The sequence below is a fragment of the Enoplosus armatus genome, chromosome 6, assembly GCF_043641665.1.
Source record: "Enoplosus armatus isolate fEnoArm2 chromosome 6, fEnoArm2.hap1, whole genome shotgun sequence".
Taxonomy (NCBI): domain Eukaryota; kingdom Metazoa; phylum Chordata; class Actinopteri; order Centrarchiformes; family Enoplosidae; genus Enoplosus; species Enoplosus armatus.
Genome location: NC_092185.1, coordinates 22263168 through 22282123, shown reverse-complemented (window position 1 = coordinate 22282123; position 18956 = coordinate 22263168). Strand labels below are relative to the sequence as shown.

Here is an 18956-nt window from a genome sequence, read left to right as displayed (position 1 = left end):
CATGGCCACGAGTCAGTTGCAGCATATTACAAATACTGTCAGCATTACAAACCCCGAGGATTAAGAGTCTCAACGGTGACAAAAATCGCCCAGAGAAAACAACCAGCGATGAACTCAGCCAATCACTGACATATTCGTCCAATCGCCCAACCCTAGTGTACACCTTTGCTTTGTGTAGTTACAAAATGTATTGTTGACTAAAATCAACAAAGTTACACCAGTTAGTATCATGGGTCACGTTAGCTGTTGAAATAATTTGGCAAGCAAGACAGACAGTATTTTGCTACCGTGCTAGCGATATCGCAAGCTAAGGTTAGCTAGCTAGCTGTAATTTAGCTACGCTACACAGATCTACCGCATGTTACTTCGTAACGTTAGCTGATTAGGTGATTCGCAAATGGCAAGCTAGCCAATTCACCAGCCAGACCAGCACTGGAAGTTTGGATGAATTCGCTGAAGCTATCCACTCAAGACAGTATTTTGCTACGTTAGCTAGCTAGCAATTAGTCCGCGTTAGAAAGCAAGGGACGCGGACTTTGTGTTGGACTATGTGTTGGCCGTTTGTTCACCTTAGCCGAAACATAAATGACAGTCAGAGATTGAGTAACTTTTTTTTCCAGTTAGCTAGTCAAAAAGAGAGATTTAAACATGTAGACAATAACATAAGGCCTCATGCGTAGTTATGGCGGTACTCACAGTATAATTTACTTATTTCCAACTGTCACTCCATTGTTCTACTGTACCTATGGTCAAGTACAAGTAAGAACTGGCAAGTCTTTTATATGAATGCATTCATAAGACGAAATTACAAGGTAGAGATGTACATTTAAAGCCATTATGTCCTGCTGTGTAACTCTTTTATGATTTCATATTAAGTTGCAGTTATAAACGCTCATCTTTGGAAGAAAAAAAAAAGACTCTCTTAAAAGTAAAAAGTCTATGCTACACATCAGTCGTAAGTTAGAGCACCAGTGTTACAGTGGAAGAGTTGGAACTTAAAATACAATTGTTTACGCCCTTACAATCACATGAGAAGCATTATTTCACATGTGGAAAAATTAACATGACAGCCTGTAGGCACATATTTTCACATCTTTTGAATATATCACACATGAAGACAACAACTTCACACAGTCAAGTGTGCCTGTGTGGTTTTTGCACATTCCACATTCCTTCATGAAATGAAGCATTTTGCATCTTTTGTACATTATATTTACACTGTTTCAACAGTCAGACCTTTCAACCTGAACAAAAGTCCAGAATTATTATTAGAAAAATATATCAAATATATTAATAAGTATCAAAAGTAGTGGTTCTGCAGAAAATCGGCCCCTGTAACATAAATAATATTCTACCTGACATTAGATTATTAATACTGATCAGAGCAGCATTTTACTGTTGTAGCTGCTCAAAGTGGAGCTTGTTTTAACTACTTTATATAGAGTTAGCTAGTTTAGTCCAGTCGTTCCCAACCTAGGGGTCGGGCCCCTTCAATGTGTCACCACACCAATATAATATATTTTTGGACACAATGATTTGTTCATGATTATAAACTTATATGCTTTTAATGTAAAATCTTAATTTAACTAGTAACTAAAGCTGTCAAATAAATGCAGTGGAGTAAAAAGTATAAAATGATTGAGACAATGACTTGTTCATGATGATAAACTTATATGCTTTTAATGTAAAATCTTAATTTAACTAGTAACTAAAGCTGTCAAATAAATGAAGTGGAGTAAAAAGTATAAAATTTTCTCTAAGAACTTAAAAAAGCAGTATGACAGACACCAGTACTTGTACTTTATACCAACCGTAATGTCATACGATTGTATTTATACTGTATATTGTTATTCAGAGAAGCAGACACATGCAGAAATATGATTGAATTTTTATTTGATTGATTGTTTATTTGATTTTTAATGTATTTGGGGTCAAGTTAGAGTTTCCAATGAGCCTAATGTGCATGTCTTGGGACTGTGGGAGGAAACCTGAGTACCAGGGGTAAACCCACACAAACACAGGGAGGAACATACAAACTCCACACAGAAACAAGATGGAGGTGTTTCTGTGAGGCTGCAGTGCTAATCACTGTGCCACTGTGCTGTCCACTGAGGGGGGGATTGAAAGGGGTGAAAGGTGGAAAAGAGAGGGTAGAGTATAGGGGTGAAAGGGTTAGGGGAGATAGTAGAGAGGGTAGGGTATAGAGGTGAAAGGGTTAGGGGAGATAGTAGAGAGGGTAGGGTATAGGGGTGAAAGGGGTTAGAGGGTAGAAAGAGAGAGGGTAGGGTATAGAGGTGAAAGGGGTTAGAGGGTAGAAAGAGAGAGGGGGTATAGGGGTGAAAGGGGTTAGAGGGTGGAAAGAGAGAGGGGGTATAGAGGTGAAAGGGGTTAGAGGGTAGAAAGAGAAAGGGGGTATAGGGGTGAAAGGGGTTAGAGGGTAGAAAGAGAAAGGGGGTATAGGGGTGAAAGGGGTTAGAGGGTGGAAAGAGAGAGGGGGTTAGGAAGATAGAGGCAGGTGGGGGATAGAATAGTGGAAGGGTGTTAAGAGAGAGGGTGTAGGAGAGAGGAAGTAGGGCAGAGGGTTGCAAGATGGAGGGTGTAGGAGAGAGGAAGTAGGGCAGGGGGTTGAAAGATGGAGGGTGTAGGAGAGTGGAAGTAGGGCAGAGGGGTTGAAAGATGGAGGGTCGGGTGAGGGCGTCAGGAGAGGGAGGGTGGGGAGGTGAAGGGAGAGCTACTGTTGTCCAGCCTGAGCCAAACATCCAGCAGCCTCCATCTCCACTTCACTGATGCTGTCACACTTCTTCTTGTGCATCCAGCTCCAAAAACCCTTCTTGTTCTCCGTCATTACCTCTTGTCCCTTTTTATGTTTCTCCTCCTGTTCTTTCTTTTTAATCTCTGCCTTCTCTTGCTTTTCTTTCTTTATCATCTCCTTCTTCTCTTGTTTTTCTTTCTTTTTAATCTCTGCCTTCTCTTGCTTTTCTTTCTTTTTCGAATCTGCCTTCTCTTGCTTTTCTTTCTTTATCATCTCCTTCTTCTCTTGCTTTTCTTTCTTTTTAGTCTCCTTCTTCTCTTGCTTTTCTTTCTTTTTAAAATCTGCCTTCTCTTGCTTTTCTTTCTTTATCATCTCCTTCTTCTCTTGCTTTTCTTTCTTTTTAGTCTCCTTCTTCTCTTGCTTTTCTTTCTTTTTAAAATCTGCCTTCTCTTGCTTTTCTTTCTTTTTAGTCTCCTTCTTCTCTTGTTTTTCTTTCTTTATCATCTCCTTCTTCTCTTGCTTTTCTTTCTTTTTAGTCTCCTTCTTATCTTGCTTTTCTTTCTTTATCATCTCCTTCTTCTCTTGCTTTTCTTTCTTTATCATCTCCTTCTTCTCTTGCTTTTCTTTCTTTTTCTCAACCTTTGTCTGTCCAGTCATCACCTTCTTGCGAGACCAGAAACCTCTCCTCTCCTGCATTTTCAGACAGAGCTCCAGATCTTGCTTCTCTTCCTCGACCTGTTGTACTTTGGTTTCCGAGCTCTGTTCTGTCTCGGCCAGTTCTTTCGTCTCGTCCTGGACCTGTTTTAGACTGGTTTCCAAGCTCTGTTGTGCTTTGGCCAGTTCTTGCTTCTCTTCCTCCACGTGGTTAAGACTGGTGTCCAAGCTCTGTTCTGTCTCGGCCAGTTCTTTAGTCTCGTCCTGGACCTGTTTTAGACTGGTTTCCCAGGTCTGTTCTGCTTCGGCCAGTTCTTGCTTCTCTTCCTCCACATGGTTAAGACTGGTTTCCGAGCTCTGTTCTTTCTCGGCCAGTTCTTTCGTCTCGTCCTGGACCTGTTTTAGACTGGTTTCCCAGGTCTGTTCTGCTTCGGCCAGTTCTTGCTTCTCTTCCTCCACGTGGTTAAGACTGGTGTCCAAGCTCTGTTCTGTCTCGGCCAGTTCTTGCTTCTCTTCCTCCACGTGGTTAAGACTGGTTTCCAAGCTCTGTTCTGTCTCGGCCAGTTCTTTAGTCTCGTCCTGGACCTGTTTTAGACTGGTTTCCCAGGTCTGTTCTGCCTCGGCCAGTTCTTGCTTCTCTTCCTCTACGTGGTTAAGACTGGTATCCGAGCTCTGTTCCGTCTCGGCCAGTTTTTGCTTCTCTTCCTCTACGTGGTTAAGACTGGTATCCGAGCTCTGTTGTGTCTTGGCCTGTTCTTGCTTCTCTTCCTGGACCTGTTTTAGTCTGGTTTCCCAGGTCTGTTCTTTCTCGGCCAGCTCTTCCTTGAATTTCTCCTCCAGAGCGTTGTATTTTGCCTCAAAAGCTCTATTAGTCTCGAGGAATTCAGCTTCTCTTCTCAACAGCTCCTGTGAGAATTTTTGTTTCTCCTCCCCCACCTTTGCTTTCAGCTCGTCATACTCCTTCTGGTTCATGTGCTGGATGATATTCACCTCGTTCACCCGGAATCGCATACTTTTATTGAGGTAGACGATCTGTGACTCATAGTCTTTGATGGTTGCGCCACTCATGTTGCATTCCTCCTGGAACTGCTTCTCCTTGGCCTCTAAAAGCCCCTGCAGCTTCCTTAGTTCAATTAGACCATCGTGGCTCTTCTGGGAAAGCGTCCTCTTTTGGGTCAGTAAGTTCTTGTTTTTCTGCAACAGGTCGTCTATCTGCTCTTTCAGGCGATAGATCTCCTGGTGAGCGTTATAAAGATCATGTTGCAGAAAGTGTAAGTTCAGAGGAGGTGTTGGACGGCCCTGACGAGCATCGTCAACAAAACGAACTCTTTTTCCTGGGTTGATTCTTCGATCCATTGAACTGTCTGCAGTAAACTGTCTTTGTCTGTGGTAGACTTTATTTTTCTGTAGCAGACTGTCTTTGTCTGTAGTAGACTGCATTTATCTGTAGTAGACTGTCTTTATCTGTTGTAGACTGTCTTTGTCTGTAGTGGACTGTATTTATCTGTTGTAGACTGTCTTTGTCTGTAGTGGACTTTATTTGTGTGGAGAAGATTGTCTCTGTAGTAGATCCTACTTGACTGGTAACGTGTGTGTTGTGTGTAGTTGGTATGAGTTAATGTCACTCCGTGTGTGTCCTAATGTAAGCCTGTGGTGATGACTCAAGCAGTTGTAGAATCCTGCATCAAAGCATCATAGTTGGTTCCATTCCTTTGATGGAGCATTCTAACAGCTTTTTCTCTGTAGACTGAAAAAGTGGGAGGAGCTATCCCAGTTGCCCCCGGTTACGGAAATTCAATAATTTTTCCCCAAACACGATGTCAGGTGACTGACAGTTGAAGCACTTCTGTAGTTTGGAAATGCACCAGCAACGATGTTAGAAAACATCTGGTTCTCTGATAAAAAGTGGAAGGTACAAGAAGCCTGTGGACACAAAAACTGAAGCAGAGAAGTCAACTACAACTCCCAAAGTGATTACTGGCACAAAGCATTCTGCTAATTGTGGATTAAAGCTAAAGATGATACTGTTTATAATGTACCGTTTCAAATAATTCTTTATTAAAACTTCTGGTCTCTGGGTCCATTTTGGATGAATTCAACAGCTGTAGCAACGTGTTTTGTTTACAATTTCAACAACAAGGCCTTTTGAATTCACTACAGCTCTGATTCACACCTTCCTCTTCATAGCAAGGGTGCCTGAGGCCCTTGAGTATTTTTACCTGTCCCCCAAAACCTCCAAGAAACAAACTTGAAATAAACAAACTGGTGGTCAGAACATAAACCTGTGTGATCGTCACATTGTCCAGTCCAGGAGAGTCCGTGTTTATGTGTTCAGTAGCATGTGTGGCATCCGGGACATTTTAGTGGCTAAGATTATGCCCAGAATTATTATCATCTTAGATTTTGTCGTTACCTTGGTCCCCCTTTTTTTGATTGTATTTTCAGTACAATAAAGTACCTCTGGCACCTGGATGGACGTTTTCATCATTCAGTGTGTAACACATGGAGGAGACCATTAGAAGAAAAACCTGAAATGGGAATACAGCGCAGAATACACTTTGCGACTCTGTAAGCAAAATAAATGAGTCTGTAGCAGTTGTGGTCGTATAAAATGAAAATACTCAGTTAAACTATTAAAATGTCTGTGTGTGTGTGTTCCAAACAACACAAATATATCTCTAAAGTCCACTGTTGTACTTTTTCTTTGAAGAAAGTTCATCATTTCAGAGCATTTGATTGATTTGAAGGTTGTAGTTTTCAGAGGGTCGTTGTAATTAATTACAGGGGTGGTCGCTGAGTGAACAGCAGTCAGTCAGAGCAAGTATCCCGGGCATCAGCCAGAACAGTGAAGTGACAAACACCAGAGTGGTTTACAATCATATTTAGCATAATGTTACCATCTGTAATGGTTTTATTTGGACCATTAGCTCAGGTTACAGTTAGCCACTGGTCCACCCCCTGCCTTGCTTCGCTCTTGGCTGGTAGAAAGCAATCGTTCGTCACACACTGGGGCCAGGCGATGTCTTCATGACTTTTTAAAAATAAATTCACAAAATGCTAAATGAAATACTCTTACACCTACTTTCCTTATTGAACAGACACACTTGCATGCATACTTTATGAATCCAAATTTCTCTCTTCCACTGAAGTAATACGAGCTTAATCGCCTTGTTAACTCTGCAAATTTACCTGCTAGCCAAATTAAATTATTCACCACTGCACTGGTCATGAGCTTTTGTTTGCGTTAACTACGTTGGACTTAAGCCTCAGGCGGACCAAGAAGACATGGGAATCACGCAGAATCACCCAGAATATTCTGCTACAAGTAACAATCCTGCATTGAAAATGTCACTCTAGTAAAAGTATGTAAGTACAATCAGGAAAATGTACTACTGTGAAAGTAAATTCAGAGAAATGTCCACAGTGGTGGTTATACTGTTAAATATTGTATCATTAGATTATTATTAATCATGCATTAATGTAAAAGCAGGATGTAGCTGGTTGAGGTGGATGTAAATGTGAACTGTTTTGTATCGGACTGCAACTAATGATTATTTTCATTATGGATTAATCTGCTAATTATTTTTAGATTAATCGATTGATTGTTTGGTTTGTAAAAAATCTGAAAATGGTGAGAAAATGACTCAGTGTCCAAAGTGACACCTTCACAATGCTTTGTTTTGTCCAATCAAACAGTCCAAATGTAGTAGGATAGAAATGCTACATGTTCAGTTTTTATGTGGAAACAGACACCCCCCCTAATTTTTGTCTTATTATTGTATCAATCTAACACGAACATTGTGAGTCTGAATTTAAGGGTAATACACCTCCATACCAGAAGATGGCGGTCTGTGGCCTCTGTGGATCCAGTAGGGAGACGTTTTAAGAGTTCGCTCTGCTCGTGCGCAGCTCAGTAATAAACACGCTGTGGCTGGAGCAAGAAGTTAACTTTAGTCCTCTCTCTCATTAACCCACAGCTGATATTAGGCTACACAGGCCTCCTCAGCTTGTGTAGCCTTTGCCACCGGCCTAGATTTCCCCTAGGTCTGGTGCCGGTAACACAAACCTCAAATTTATTACAAATACATTCAAATTATTAAAAGGAAAACCATCAAATGCTCACATTTGAGAAGCTGGAACCAAGAAATGTTTGGCATCTTTGCATTTAAAATGACTTAAATTATGAACTCACACTTACACTCACTAGCTTCTGGTTTTCCTAGTTTTCTGTCCATTGATTAATTGACTGATCCTTTTTTCAGATTTACTTGTATATACTGTTTGGCAGTTTCATTTATAACAAAACATCCCGTTTTATACACTGCTGTAAAATGTAGTGGTGTAGAAGTATGGCATGAAAAGAAAAGATTCGAGTAATAGTGTTTAAGTAAATGTGCTTCATTACATTCCACCACTGGCTGTAGCTATGTTAAGAACTCATAAGCCATGACATTAGCTCAGTTGACATTGTGGCAAACTGATGGTTAATAGTGGATCGTTCAAGCCTAAGCCTGTCAGAGACAGACCCGTTTCTGTTTGATGTTCCCATTCACCGTTAGCACTGGGAAGCAAAGTACACAACCAGAAGGGGCAGGGCTAAGAGCCGAGCTCCATTTTTCAAGCAAGTCCCTCTTCAGCTCAATCCAGTCCATTCCACCATGTTCGCTTCAGTCATCCTGCTGTGCCTCTGCATTGTCTTCCTCTTCTTTCAATTCAGATCCCGGAGGCCCAAGAACTTTCCACCGGGACCCACTGTCCTGCCGATAGTGGGGAACATTTTGCACATAAGCCTAGAGAACCCCTTGAAGGACTTTGAGAAGGTAACAAATACGCTGAAGTGAATGATGTTGCTCTTCCTGTGCCATAAATTGTTATGGCATTGATGTAATTACTAATATTACTGAGGTAAATGTGTCTAAAATGGTTAAATACTTACACTTGTGGCCACTGTGCTGCTTTTCCTGACAGTAATAGTTTCAAGAATTGCTCTGCCACTACTCTTTTAGACTATTAATGAAAAGCATTGGCTGCAAGTGTAAAATACAACCACATGTGAAAGCCACTAACATCTTTGCAGTGTGTAACATGTATTCTCAGGGCAAGAGTTACTCACAACAGTGACACTACTGTTTCCATGTGATTGCATAACATGTCGCCATTGTCTGTACAGAGTTGACTGCCTGTGAACTTGGACTGTATCTAACCAGTAGTATAGGCCATTCACATTCCCCTTGTCTGACTTAACACCCAATACAAAGGAGGAGCTATTTGTGAGGAGATTTTGAGAGATTCTGAGATCTCAATTCAGTGCAGGTGAAAGGGGCTTGTTTTTTGTTTTTTTGTGGTGCTCTCAATGCATCGAGAAATCAAGCAGCAGGCTCTCTTTAAAGAAACAGCGTCCTGGAGGATAATCTACAGACTCCACTGTGGAAAGAGACATTGCTGTTGATTATTCAGTTTTAGTAACGCAATGAAATCACTTAATTTGCACTCCAGCAACTAATTTGCGCCCTTTGTAGTTACCAGTAGTTCTTATTTTCAACTTATTTGCTGGTTTTGCCTGCTGTAATTTGTTTCTTAGTGCTTTTATTATTATTTTGTGTTGCTCTGTTTATCTGTTATCGACGGATGAGTGGCGTGTTTGTTTTTGCCACGCAGCCAGCCGACTTTCCCACGTCAGACAATACAGACTGAACTGAATTAAGTGGGCAAATATGTTTTTGTGATTTCAGTGAATTTGCCCCTGCTAAGAGTCATATCCATCCACGAGTTATGCAATGTGTTATCTTGTTCTCTCCCAGCTGAGGAAGTCTTATGGAAACGTCTACAGTTTGTTCATCGGTTCCAAACCAGCTGTGGTCATCAATGGGTTGAATGCCATGAAGGAGGCTACAGTGACCAAGGCCAATGATTTTGCTGGACGACCCCAAGACCTGTTTGTCAATGATTCCACCCGGAGGAAAGGTAGAACAGACATGATGTGTCAGAAGGCAGAGAATGTATTACAAATGTCAGTAATGAGTCAGAAATGTGACAGTTATCAGTATAACTATATATCATGATAAAAAAAAATATTGCAGTTCAAGTTTTCATTGCTGTCATTATCACAGTAAATGAAAATGTGCCCTACCCACACACACTGTGGACACAGTGGCACATGCCGCAGCATGCTGTGTATCAAGACATTAGTTTTTACAGTAAATGTTCTCAGTTTATCACAAAATACATGACAAACTACAACACCACACAACTCAAAGGAGGGAAGAAGAAGAAGAAACGAAAACAAAGGCAAGGGTTAGAGTTCATTTATGAATGAACTCTGAGCATAATGTATGTTTGTACAGTAAACTATTCAAGTTGCAGGCTGGTAGGGCTGTAACTGATTATCTTCTCCATTTATCAAAACCTTCAGCAGGTCTACATGTTGTTCTAAGCACGAGTCTCTTGAATAACAGGCTACTCCATTTCTGGGGTCACTGCAACTCCCAACGTGATCCCATTCATCATGTTGGGCCGAGGAAACACCCTCCTTGCATAACAATGAACATGTGGCCAACTGTCTGGATGCCACAAGCTTTATAAACTGAGTTATGAGCAGTAAATGTTCATTATTTAGAGTACTTTTGTCTCTGTTTGCCTGTCGTGAGAATAGGACTACATCAGATGGGACAGGATGGGAGAGAGAGCACAAAAGTACCCAAAAGTAACCTAGAGACCAATTTATGTAAATTGTACCAATGGTAGTCATACTGGAAACTAAGTTCATTCTAGGGGGATTATCCATCTTGATTATGGAAACCATAAAACAGAAGGCATATTGGAAAAGTCATCCATCTGTTCAAGTCTGTTATTAAGTTCAATATGTTTTTTAATGTCATTAAACTTATTTGAGACCACAGACTGACATGGAGGGTAAATATCAATGCCATTTATTTAAAGGTCTAATCACTTGAATATGAGATGGTATGGTGGAGGTTTCAAAAGAGGAATTTTGTGAGATCAGGTGGGAACTAAATTGTCCGAAGACATACAGTAGAATATCATCTGCAATAGGTAGGATTGTAAAGTCGGATTTAAAGGTAGTGGTATTGAGAAGGATTGCTTCGCTTTTATTTGGCTCGATCTTGTACTTGATAGGCTGCCAAATAAAAGGGATTCAGAACTGGTGGTGTAGAAGAATCTGGTCACTTAGTAACATATTCAATTTAAAACCAAAACAATGAAGATTTATAACACAGATATCATTGCAGACATTCATTGCACGTTAATGGTTTCATGCCACTGAGGCCGGATGAGGCAGAGTAACTTACATGGACAATTACTATGAATAAATCTCTTGTTGTCTTGGATCGACTCCCTAATACTGAACTGTCTCAAGTTTGAAAGCAAATAAAGAAAACACATTAAAGTACTGTGGAGAGTAAATACTAAAACAGAATAGAAAATATCTTAGCTTTGGAATAGAACAGCTGTGATCACATTGGACTGTGATATTTAGAGAAAATGTTACATTAGATGACCTTTAAGCTCATACTGTGTGTTCTCTGTGTCACTACACCGGCTGCAGGAGTGATTCTGGCCGATTATGGCAGTAGTTGGAAGGCTCATCGTCGCTTTGCTCTGATGACCTTGAGGAACTTTGGTCTGGGGAAGGATTCCATGGAGGAGAGGATTCATGGAGAGATACAATACACCATTAATACACTGGAAAAGAGCATCGGTATGTCATGTTAACTTTAATCTGTGACACCATAGATATTCTAATGTTAATCAGTAATATTACATTTTGATCATACATTTCCAATCATGGATTTCACTTTCTGCTCACTGTGTCAGCTTGTGTTGACTGCTTGAATTTTGCATTGTGCTATTGTTAGTCGTTTAATGTCCTTTTGTATTAAGCTTGTGTCGTACTTCAATCCACATTCTGTCTTTTGCAGGCAAAACCTTGAGTCCTCAAGTTATGTTTCATAATGCGGCCTCCAACATCATCTGCCAGGTTCTGTTTGGCACACGCTACGAGTATGATGATGACTTCATCAAAGTGATCGTTCAGTGCTTCACTGAGAATGCCAAGATAGCCAACGGACCATGGGCTATGGTGAGTCAAAGCATGTTTCTAAAGCCCCTTTTATACAGCCTGTGCAAGGCAGGAATGTTGCGCCTTTATTCCGCCTCGCCGTCTGTATGAATGTGCCAACAAGGAATAGGGGGGCATTGTTGTTCCGCCGTTAAGCAGCCAGCAGCGGAGGTAGTAACAGAGCCGAATCATCGCCTCTGTAAAATGGGCAAGACTGCACACGCCGACTCTGTTGTGTTACACGTCACACCTCTTTTGACTCCGGAATGCTGACGTGCTATCTAAAATCACACACTGGGGCAGCATTATACTGGCGTTATTTGGTTCAGTGTAAAAAAGCAAAGCCGGCATGATGACGTGTCTTCTTTAAGGCAGTGTTGCAGGATATCTGTTTAAAAAGGGCTTACGGTAACAACCCTGGCTTGGAAAGTGTCGTCAGCCACGCTAACGGCTCTGTGAGCCTGTACTTAGCCACAGCGGTGCTTTGAGCTAAATTTGTTAATTGGCACTAAACGAAAAGCACAGCTAAGGCTGGTGGGAATGTCATTAGTTTTGTGGGTATTTGACAAATGAACACTTTGACCTCCAAGTTGCGCTAGATGAAAAGTCAGTGGATCACCAGAGTCATGAGGAGTCCTCCTCTGGGCACCATGAATGTCTGTATCAAATTTTATGGCAATCCAATCCAGTAGCTGTTGAGATATTTGAGTCAAGACCAAAGTGATGGACGGACTGACCTTGACCGACCGGCATTGCCATCCCTGCATTAGATTTTTTTTGGCATGGTTAAAAGTTATTTCCTAAACCTAATACACATCTTAAATCTAACATGGCCTACAGCCATCCTAAAAATACTGTTATATTGTTATAGGAGTCAGAATAAACATTGAGTGATTGAGCACTGTAACTATTATTCTCATTCTTGGTGGTGCTGATAAGTGTCGCGCTCGCCTGCAAAGTGGGTTTTGCCACATCGTTCTCCAGAACCTTTGAGGCTGCCTTAAATGAAAAAATGAAAATTCAAATCATCCATAGTTCTGCAACACTTAACTTCAGTAGCTGTTGGTGTCTTGGTATTTCTCAGGGTTGCCAAACACTCCAAAGACCTCTGTCTTCAGTTTAACAGACTTCCTCACGTTGCCTCACAGATATTTGCCAGGAGGCAGAATCTGCATGCTTGTATTCAAATAAACTAATGATTTATCCTTTTTTTCTTACAGCTGTACGACACTTTTCCCATGATTCGCAACCTGCCGCTGCCCTTCAAGAAGGCCTTTGAGAATGTTGAGGTACGTTAATGTGGACCAGATTTATAATTAACTCTGAAAAAAAGCCTGAAAAAATATTAAATTGAAGATTAAACATATGAAGGGGGGACAAAAAGACATGACCATCAACGGTGCAGTGGATTCTTTCCTCTAACCTCACGCACATACAGTGTTACAGTGACAACCACACATGTGCACTTTGTCAGTGGAAAGAGAAAAAAAGAGATGAAATGAATACAAATTATGAATATTGACTTGTGTTTTTCAGACTTGTCAGAGTCTTGCGAAGCGCTTGTTGGCCGAGCACAAGAAGACCAGAGTCCCTGGAGAGCCACGGGACTTTGTTGACTGCTATCTGGATGAAATGGATAAGGTGTGTGCGTGTGTGTGTGTGTACGGGGTGTTAAAAGAGTCAGCTCACGACCAAATGCGTGCAGGTTTGTGTATGTGGTAGTGAGGTGACTCTTTTCACACCTTGTGTGTGTGTTTCAGGAAGGCATAATTGCTTTTAATGTCTGTTTGTCCTAAAACAGCCATTCTCCTCTTTTTAGAGAGGCGATGATGAGTCATTTTCAGAAGAACAGCTGACTATGTACGCTCTAGATCTTCACTTTGCTGGGACTGACACTACCTCCAACACCCTGCTCACTGGTTTCCTCTATCTTATGACTTACCCACACATACAAGGTATACCTGCACATACATGGGTTATTACTTTTTCCGCCATTGGCTCTATAGTTTTTACTATTGTCTACTCACCCAGCGATTGTTCTGCCTAGCTAGCTGCCAACTATCTGTGTGAAAACGACGTATATATGATCATATAGAGCATTTTGGTATAAAAGACTGAGTTCACCCTGTTGGTCTGTTTGAGTCCCGTTTGTTCCTCTTAAGAAACCATCTTCGGTCGATGCTAAATAGCGCAGACGAGAGCCCGGCCGATAAATTAGCTCCTTGCAGATGTATTGGTATTGCTGTATATGTCAGCCAGTAAATGACAAGAAATTGAAGTACAGAAATGCGAAAGGCTTGTTTTCAAACAGCATCACCATTCTATAGTTTGTCAACCGAGTTTTTCTTTTCAACAGTAAAATGTCCTGCTCTGTACATTTTGTTGGGTGCGTGTTACAAAAGTTAGTAGACGTCATTCAATTTGAACTTTAGGCCATTCCACCTGTTGTTCTAGTTTCCTGACTGCATTCACTTTATTTGTTTGTTTATCAGAATGATGGAAATGTGTCAGATTTAGCCAAAAGGTTCATTTTCATCTGCCGTCCCCCAGGTCAGTGTTTCCCACCTTGGATTCAGAGTTCCACCTGTTCCCGTAATTAAAATAGACCGTACTCACAGTGGACGCAGTGGAAAAAGGCGTGCCAGTAAGCCATGCAGTCAAGCTAGCACATTACTAAGAATGGAATACAGCCATTATTACTGATTTGTTCTCATTTTGATCAATACATTGGCCATTCATGCCATCTATCTTTGTGCCATTTACCAGCCTCTCTATACATACAGGCAGGGATGGAGAGAGTACTACAATATATTACTCAAGTAAAAGTAAAATAATTTGTTTAAAAATGTACTCGGATAAAAAGCCCGTCAGTTAAAATGTACTAAGAGTAAATGTTTAAATTAAAGAACACCTTGTTTATCAATGTATGCGTGGAACAACACCACAGAGTCCGCATGTCCAAACCAACAATAAATTCCCTTTCTATAGACGGACATTTGCCTGTGCATACAACAGATTATCAGTTAAAAACCTCCGCCTGCCTCGCTGTAGCCTCACTGGAATTAACCGGAAAAGAGGTTGTAATGTTCAGTTACTTCCACCCCTGCACACAGGTTTACCTTTCGCCCACTCTCATTCAGGTTGGTCATCGAGTCACGGCCTTTGCATTTCAGTTGTCTCTTTCAAAATTGTGGAACGCAACTTGTGATGTTAACAGTATCATCTTCTGTATTGCTCAGAGCGCTTTCAGCAGGAGATAGACCGGGTGTTGGAAGGGAAGGATCGGGCCAGTTTTGACGACAGGCACCGCATGCCTTACGTGCAGGTATATCATCTGATAGATTTTTTTTTAATAATTTCACATTTATTATGATTGGCATATTTGCTACAGTATGACACAAAGTCTGCTAAAGGTATGGGGATCATTTGCCAAAGTGTTAAAGTCAAACCATAAATCTGGTGAGAGAATCTGTTTATGTTTGGGTCCTTGCCACTCCGCTTATGTTACAGGCCCTTTAATATTGGTTTAGTTTATTGGTCGGCTTTTCTGCGGCTGAGCTTTTGAGAGTCTGCGTTGTTTTTCTTCCTCCCCAAGTCAGATAAAGCATAACAACATGTTGTTTAAATCCCTCCTCGTCCAGGCTGTGATCCATGAAGTGCAGAGGATAGCCAACACTGTTCCACTCAGCGTCTTCCACTGTACGACTAAAGACACAGAGCTCATGGGATATTCCATTCCCAGGGTAAGGAGCAAAGTAGATTGTAGGAGTGTTGTGGAAAGGAACCTCACAGCGGTGTATAGCAGCTGTTTGTACAAAAATTACTTTCACTTTACTTCGGTAACTTAAGTAAATCTTAACCTCTTCCTCGATGCTCTTTCTTCTTTTGCCTCCTTTTCTCCTCAGGGTACGATGATCATCCCTAACCTGACCTCAGTGCTGAATGAGGAGGGACAATGGAAATTCCCTCATGAATTCAACCCTGAAAACTTCCTCAATGACCAAGGAGAGTTTGTTAAACCAGAGGCCTTCATGCCTTTCTCCGCAGGTATGAGAGCATAAAAAACACGGGTCTCATCATATCACACCTGCAGTGGCATGTACAGCTGGGGTGGGTTTAATCAAACTCTTTTTTTTTTATGTCTCAGGTCCTCGTATGTGTCTCGGAGAGGGTCTGGCTCGTATGGAGCTCTTCCTCATCATGGTGACGCTGCTGAGGAAGTTTCAGTTCATCTGGCCTGAGGATGCAGGAGAGCCGGACTACACTCCTGTCTATGGGGTCACTCTGACTCCCAAACCTTTTCACATGCAGATCCAGCTCAGGGCAACGCAGTAAGGCGGTCTGCAGACACACGACAGAGAATGACCCAGATAAACACGGGCAGCCATTAACTCCTGAGAACAAACACAATGAAAACAATAGAGGGCTTTTTGTGCTACCCTTAATGGCAGTTAATAATACGCATAGTGCCAAAAGGTGGGTGAGCAGTCTTATGGCAGCCCAGAATAATGTTGAACGATGTTTTGATCTATCATTAGGCCCTGCAGTAACAGGCTTTGCCCTCATTAATCTACTGAGCCCTCTTGACAGGTGACACCACTCTCTAACCCTAACCTAATGTAACTTTAAACTGCTTTAAATCCTTCCAAGCTAAGAGCAGATACTGGGCAGCTTGACCGGCCTTATATCGACATTGTGTCTACTTAGGTTAAACTACAATATCTTAAATGGGCAGCTTCATCTGAATGCCATGGCCCGCTCAGTAGTCCAGCCACCATCACTGTCAATCTGGTTCCACTAGCCTTGTTTTTGAGTGTACGAGCGCAGGCAGGTCTACAGGATCATCAGGCGGGCACCCTCTCAGTAACCAGTGTTTGGTTGAGTTTGGTCCACGACACAGAGAAGGCTCAACAGAACCAGGCCCGTCTTCACCTGCACTCAGCGGATTATAACATCACCAGCCAACAACATGCTGGCTAACAACATATTAAGCCACCTGTTGTGCTGCCTTCACCGGTAGCATATCAACTCATATACCTCAGCTAGCTTGCCTTACCACACCACACCATAGCAGTCAACAAAACATACACCTGTTTCTATGTTAAGCTAAGCAGCATGTTGCCAACACTGGCAACCTTAACCACGTGTTTATTACTGTAACCATGACAACAAAGGTCCCCTAACCTTAACGTAATAGGAATCTTATGTTAAAGGACTTATTTTAACCCAAAGCAAAATCTTAATCATAATCTAAACTAAACTAAGTAGTTTTTGTGCCTAAACCTGACCAAACCTTAAATAAATCATCAAACGATGATTTCAACAGGGATTTGCAAACGGTTTTGCAATGAACAGACAAATGATGTTGTCCTGCAGATAGCGGCGTCAGAAAACGCTTCTGTGTGTTGTTCTAGAGGGTGCGGTCAAATAACGTATTTGTTCATTTGGAGGACTTGTTGATTCCGTTACATGCTTTAATATGTACTACTGCTTACTCATGTATTCAAATGACCTTATTTGATATGTATACTGACTGCTTACTCTTATATTCCATGACATGCTTTGATATGTAATGATTTATATGGAACTGATATGATGGGAGGCCTTTCTGGCACGGGCATTTGTCATGTTTGTAGTCTGGTGTGTAACATTCCCTGTATTTTAATCATATGCATTTATTGGTTAAAAAAAATAAACTGCAATATGAACAGAATCTTATCAGTCTTCCCATTATGTCTGTTGTTTTGGTTTATAGACCGTACATTAAACACCACAGTTGCATGATGGGGTGATGGTGACAGAGGTCTCAACTGCAGCCTGAAAGATGTTCTCGGAAATGACCACAGAGTAGAATCAACACCTCCCTGTCTCAGTGCCAATGGAAACTATACAAACCGTGTTGTTTTGCAGGAATAAAGGAAGATAAAAGATATACAAACTTCATAAAGGCTCTGCAGTTTTACAGTGGGGCTGTTCTAGTGGATTGCATTATACCACACATGTACCAAGTGGACGTAATTCATCCCTCATTGTTTAAAGCTGCATTTGACAGGAGGATGTAAAATCTCAGTATGTCTTATTGTATTTTTGAGCCAAGCATGAAAGTCAGCAATAAGTATAATATTTTTCTTCTGCTTTCTTTCCAAGTCATTAAAAAAAGACAAAAATAAAGTTATCCTGGTTTAACCATAGGCCGTACACAAAGTCAGCAGTATGTGTAGTAAAACTAATTGTGTGTTAAAGTTAGTCACAAAATGTTGACGTTACAGAAGTGTCACTAGAAAGCTGCAATAACCAAGTGTCATGGTAAACAGCTTCAACCTATGAAGTAATATGGTCATGGCAGCCACGTGCATCGCCTTCTACTGCAGACGGACAGACGCCCTCTTCAGTGTTCACTGTGGCTCTGGGATGAAGCAGTTTTGGGTGTTGCTGTCCGTGGTGCAGGCCAGATGTCATTTACTGAATCTTTTGAAGCAGATGCTCCTCGTGTCTATTCACCCTTATGGTATGGACAACATCTCAGCATAATATAGTTAGATTCTTCAGACCATTTAAATGTTAACACAGCTTGGTCAGTGCAGTGTCTTTAATGTGGGGGAGAAAGGATAAGACAACAGATAGTTAATGGCTCCCTCATGTGGACAGCATTGGGTAATGGATTCAACATTCAGGTTGATTTTGAACATGAAAACCGCTTTATGCACATATCAAGATGTATATAAAATAGATCAAGATGGGGGAAAAGGCATCCATCTTTTCTCTTACTCACTTACTAAAGCTCAGATCCTCATTTTGGCCACTCAAGGGCAATTCTTACTCTCATTCAACAAGTGTCAGATAGAATAACCTACATTGTGTTGTTGGTCAGACGGCATACGAAGAAATCGCTGGATGAGTTTTATTTAGGTCTATCTTATCAGTATTTTCAGTGTGGACTGGTTTCTGGTAGTTTTACATTGCATGCAGGATCGTCCTTGACTCTGCAACTGGGTGGTTTGTTTTGTTTTCTCTGTTTTGGGAAGCTTATTTACAAACGTATTGATTGAATTCATCCCACTCTGGCCGGGGGTCACGGTGTCCAGCAGTCAGCTGGAAATCATCCCAGTCTAGAAAACTGGCAACAGTAGGCTAAACTCACTCAGACACAAACTGTTAATAGAGTTTGGGGCTCTTGACTAATTAAGGGAGTAGTAGGTGGTGAGAGTTATATACTGTGTTTGTTTTAAGGGTTTTTCAGCAATAATCCATGCTACAAGACTAGAGTTCAACTTTAAACAAGGGATGACTCCTCCTTGGGCTCTATAGGTTGACCCAAGGCCCAAGGTTAGATGCTGGGTGGAAGGGACTACAAATGATGTAGCCCCTTCCATCTGTTTGTGGTTGTTTTGTGTCTCTTTGCAGTCGTTGTTTTCCTACAGTATCTTCCGTTTTAATCTTTATAGAAAAAAGTGCATTTATGATGAGAGA

General features: G+C 41.3%; 2 protein-coding genes across 4 annotated transcripts; one reads left to right on the top strand and one right to left on the bottom strand.

Moving 5' to 3' along the window:
* Positions 1 to 1931: 1931 nt before the first annotated feature.
* Positions 1932 to 4762, bottom strand: LOC139286326 (involucrin-like). Its single transcript, XM_070907072.1, has 2 exons — positions 3413 to 4762; positions 1932 to 1988 (listed from the first exon to the last, which is right to left on the bottom strand). Exons 1-2 carry the CDS (start codon positions 4760 to 4762, stop codon positions 1932 to 1934), a joined length of 1407 nt encoding a protein of 468 aa, XP_070763173.1.
* A 3302-nt stretch (positions 4763 to 8064) lies between these two features.
* LOC139286096 (cytochrome P450 2F2-like) lies at positions 8065 to 17199 on the top strand. Of its 3 annotated transcripts, none has more exons than XM_070906776.1 (11): positions 8065 to 8226; positions 9208 to 9370; positions 10974 to 11126; positions 11347 to 11507; positions 12707 to 12775; positions 13032 to 13127; positions 13306 to 13441; positions 14726 to 14811; positions 15128 to 15229; positions 15392 to 15533; positions 15634 to 17199. In XM_070906776.1, the coding sequence occupies exons 1-11, from the start codon at positions 8065 to 8067 to the stop codon at positions 15819 to 15821; spliced, it is 1458 nt and encodes a 485-aa protein (XP_070762877.1). In that variant the 3' UTR covers positions 15822 to 17199. The 3 variants fall into 3 exon arrangements, with proteins under 3 accessions (XP_070762877.1, XP_070762874.1, XP_070762876.1); XM_070906773.1 differs by having other exon boundaries at positions 13023 to 13127; XM_070906775.1 differs by having other exon boundaries at positions 13023 to 13145; positions 13321 to 13441.
* The last annotated feature ends 1757 nt before the right edge of the window (positions 17200 to 18956 follow it).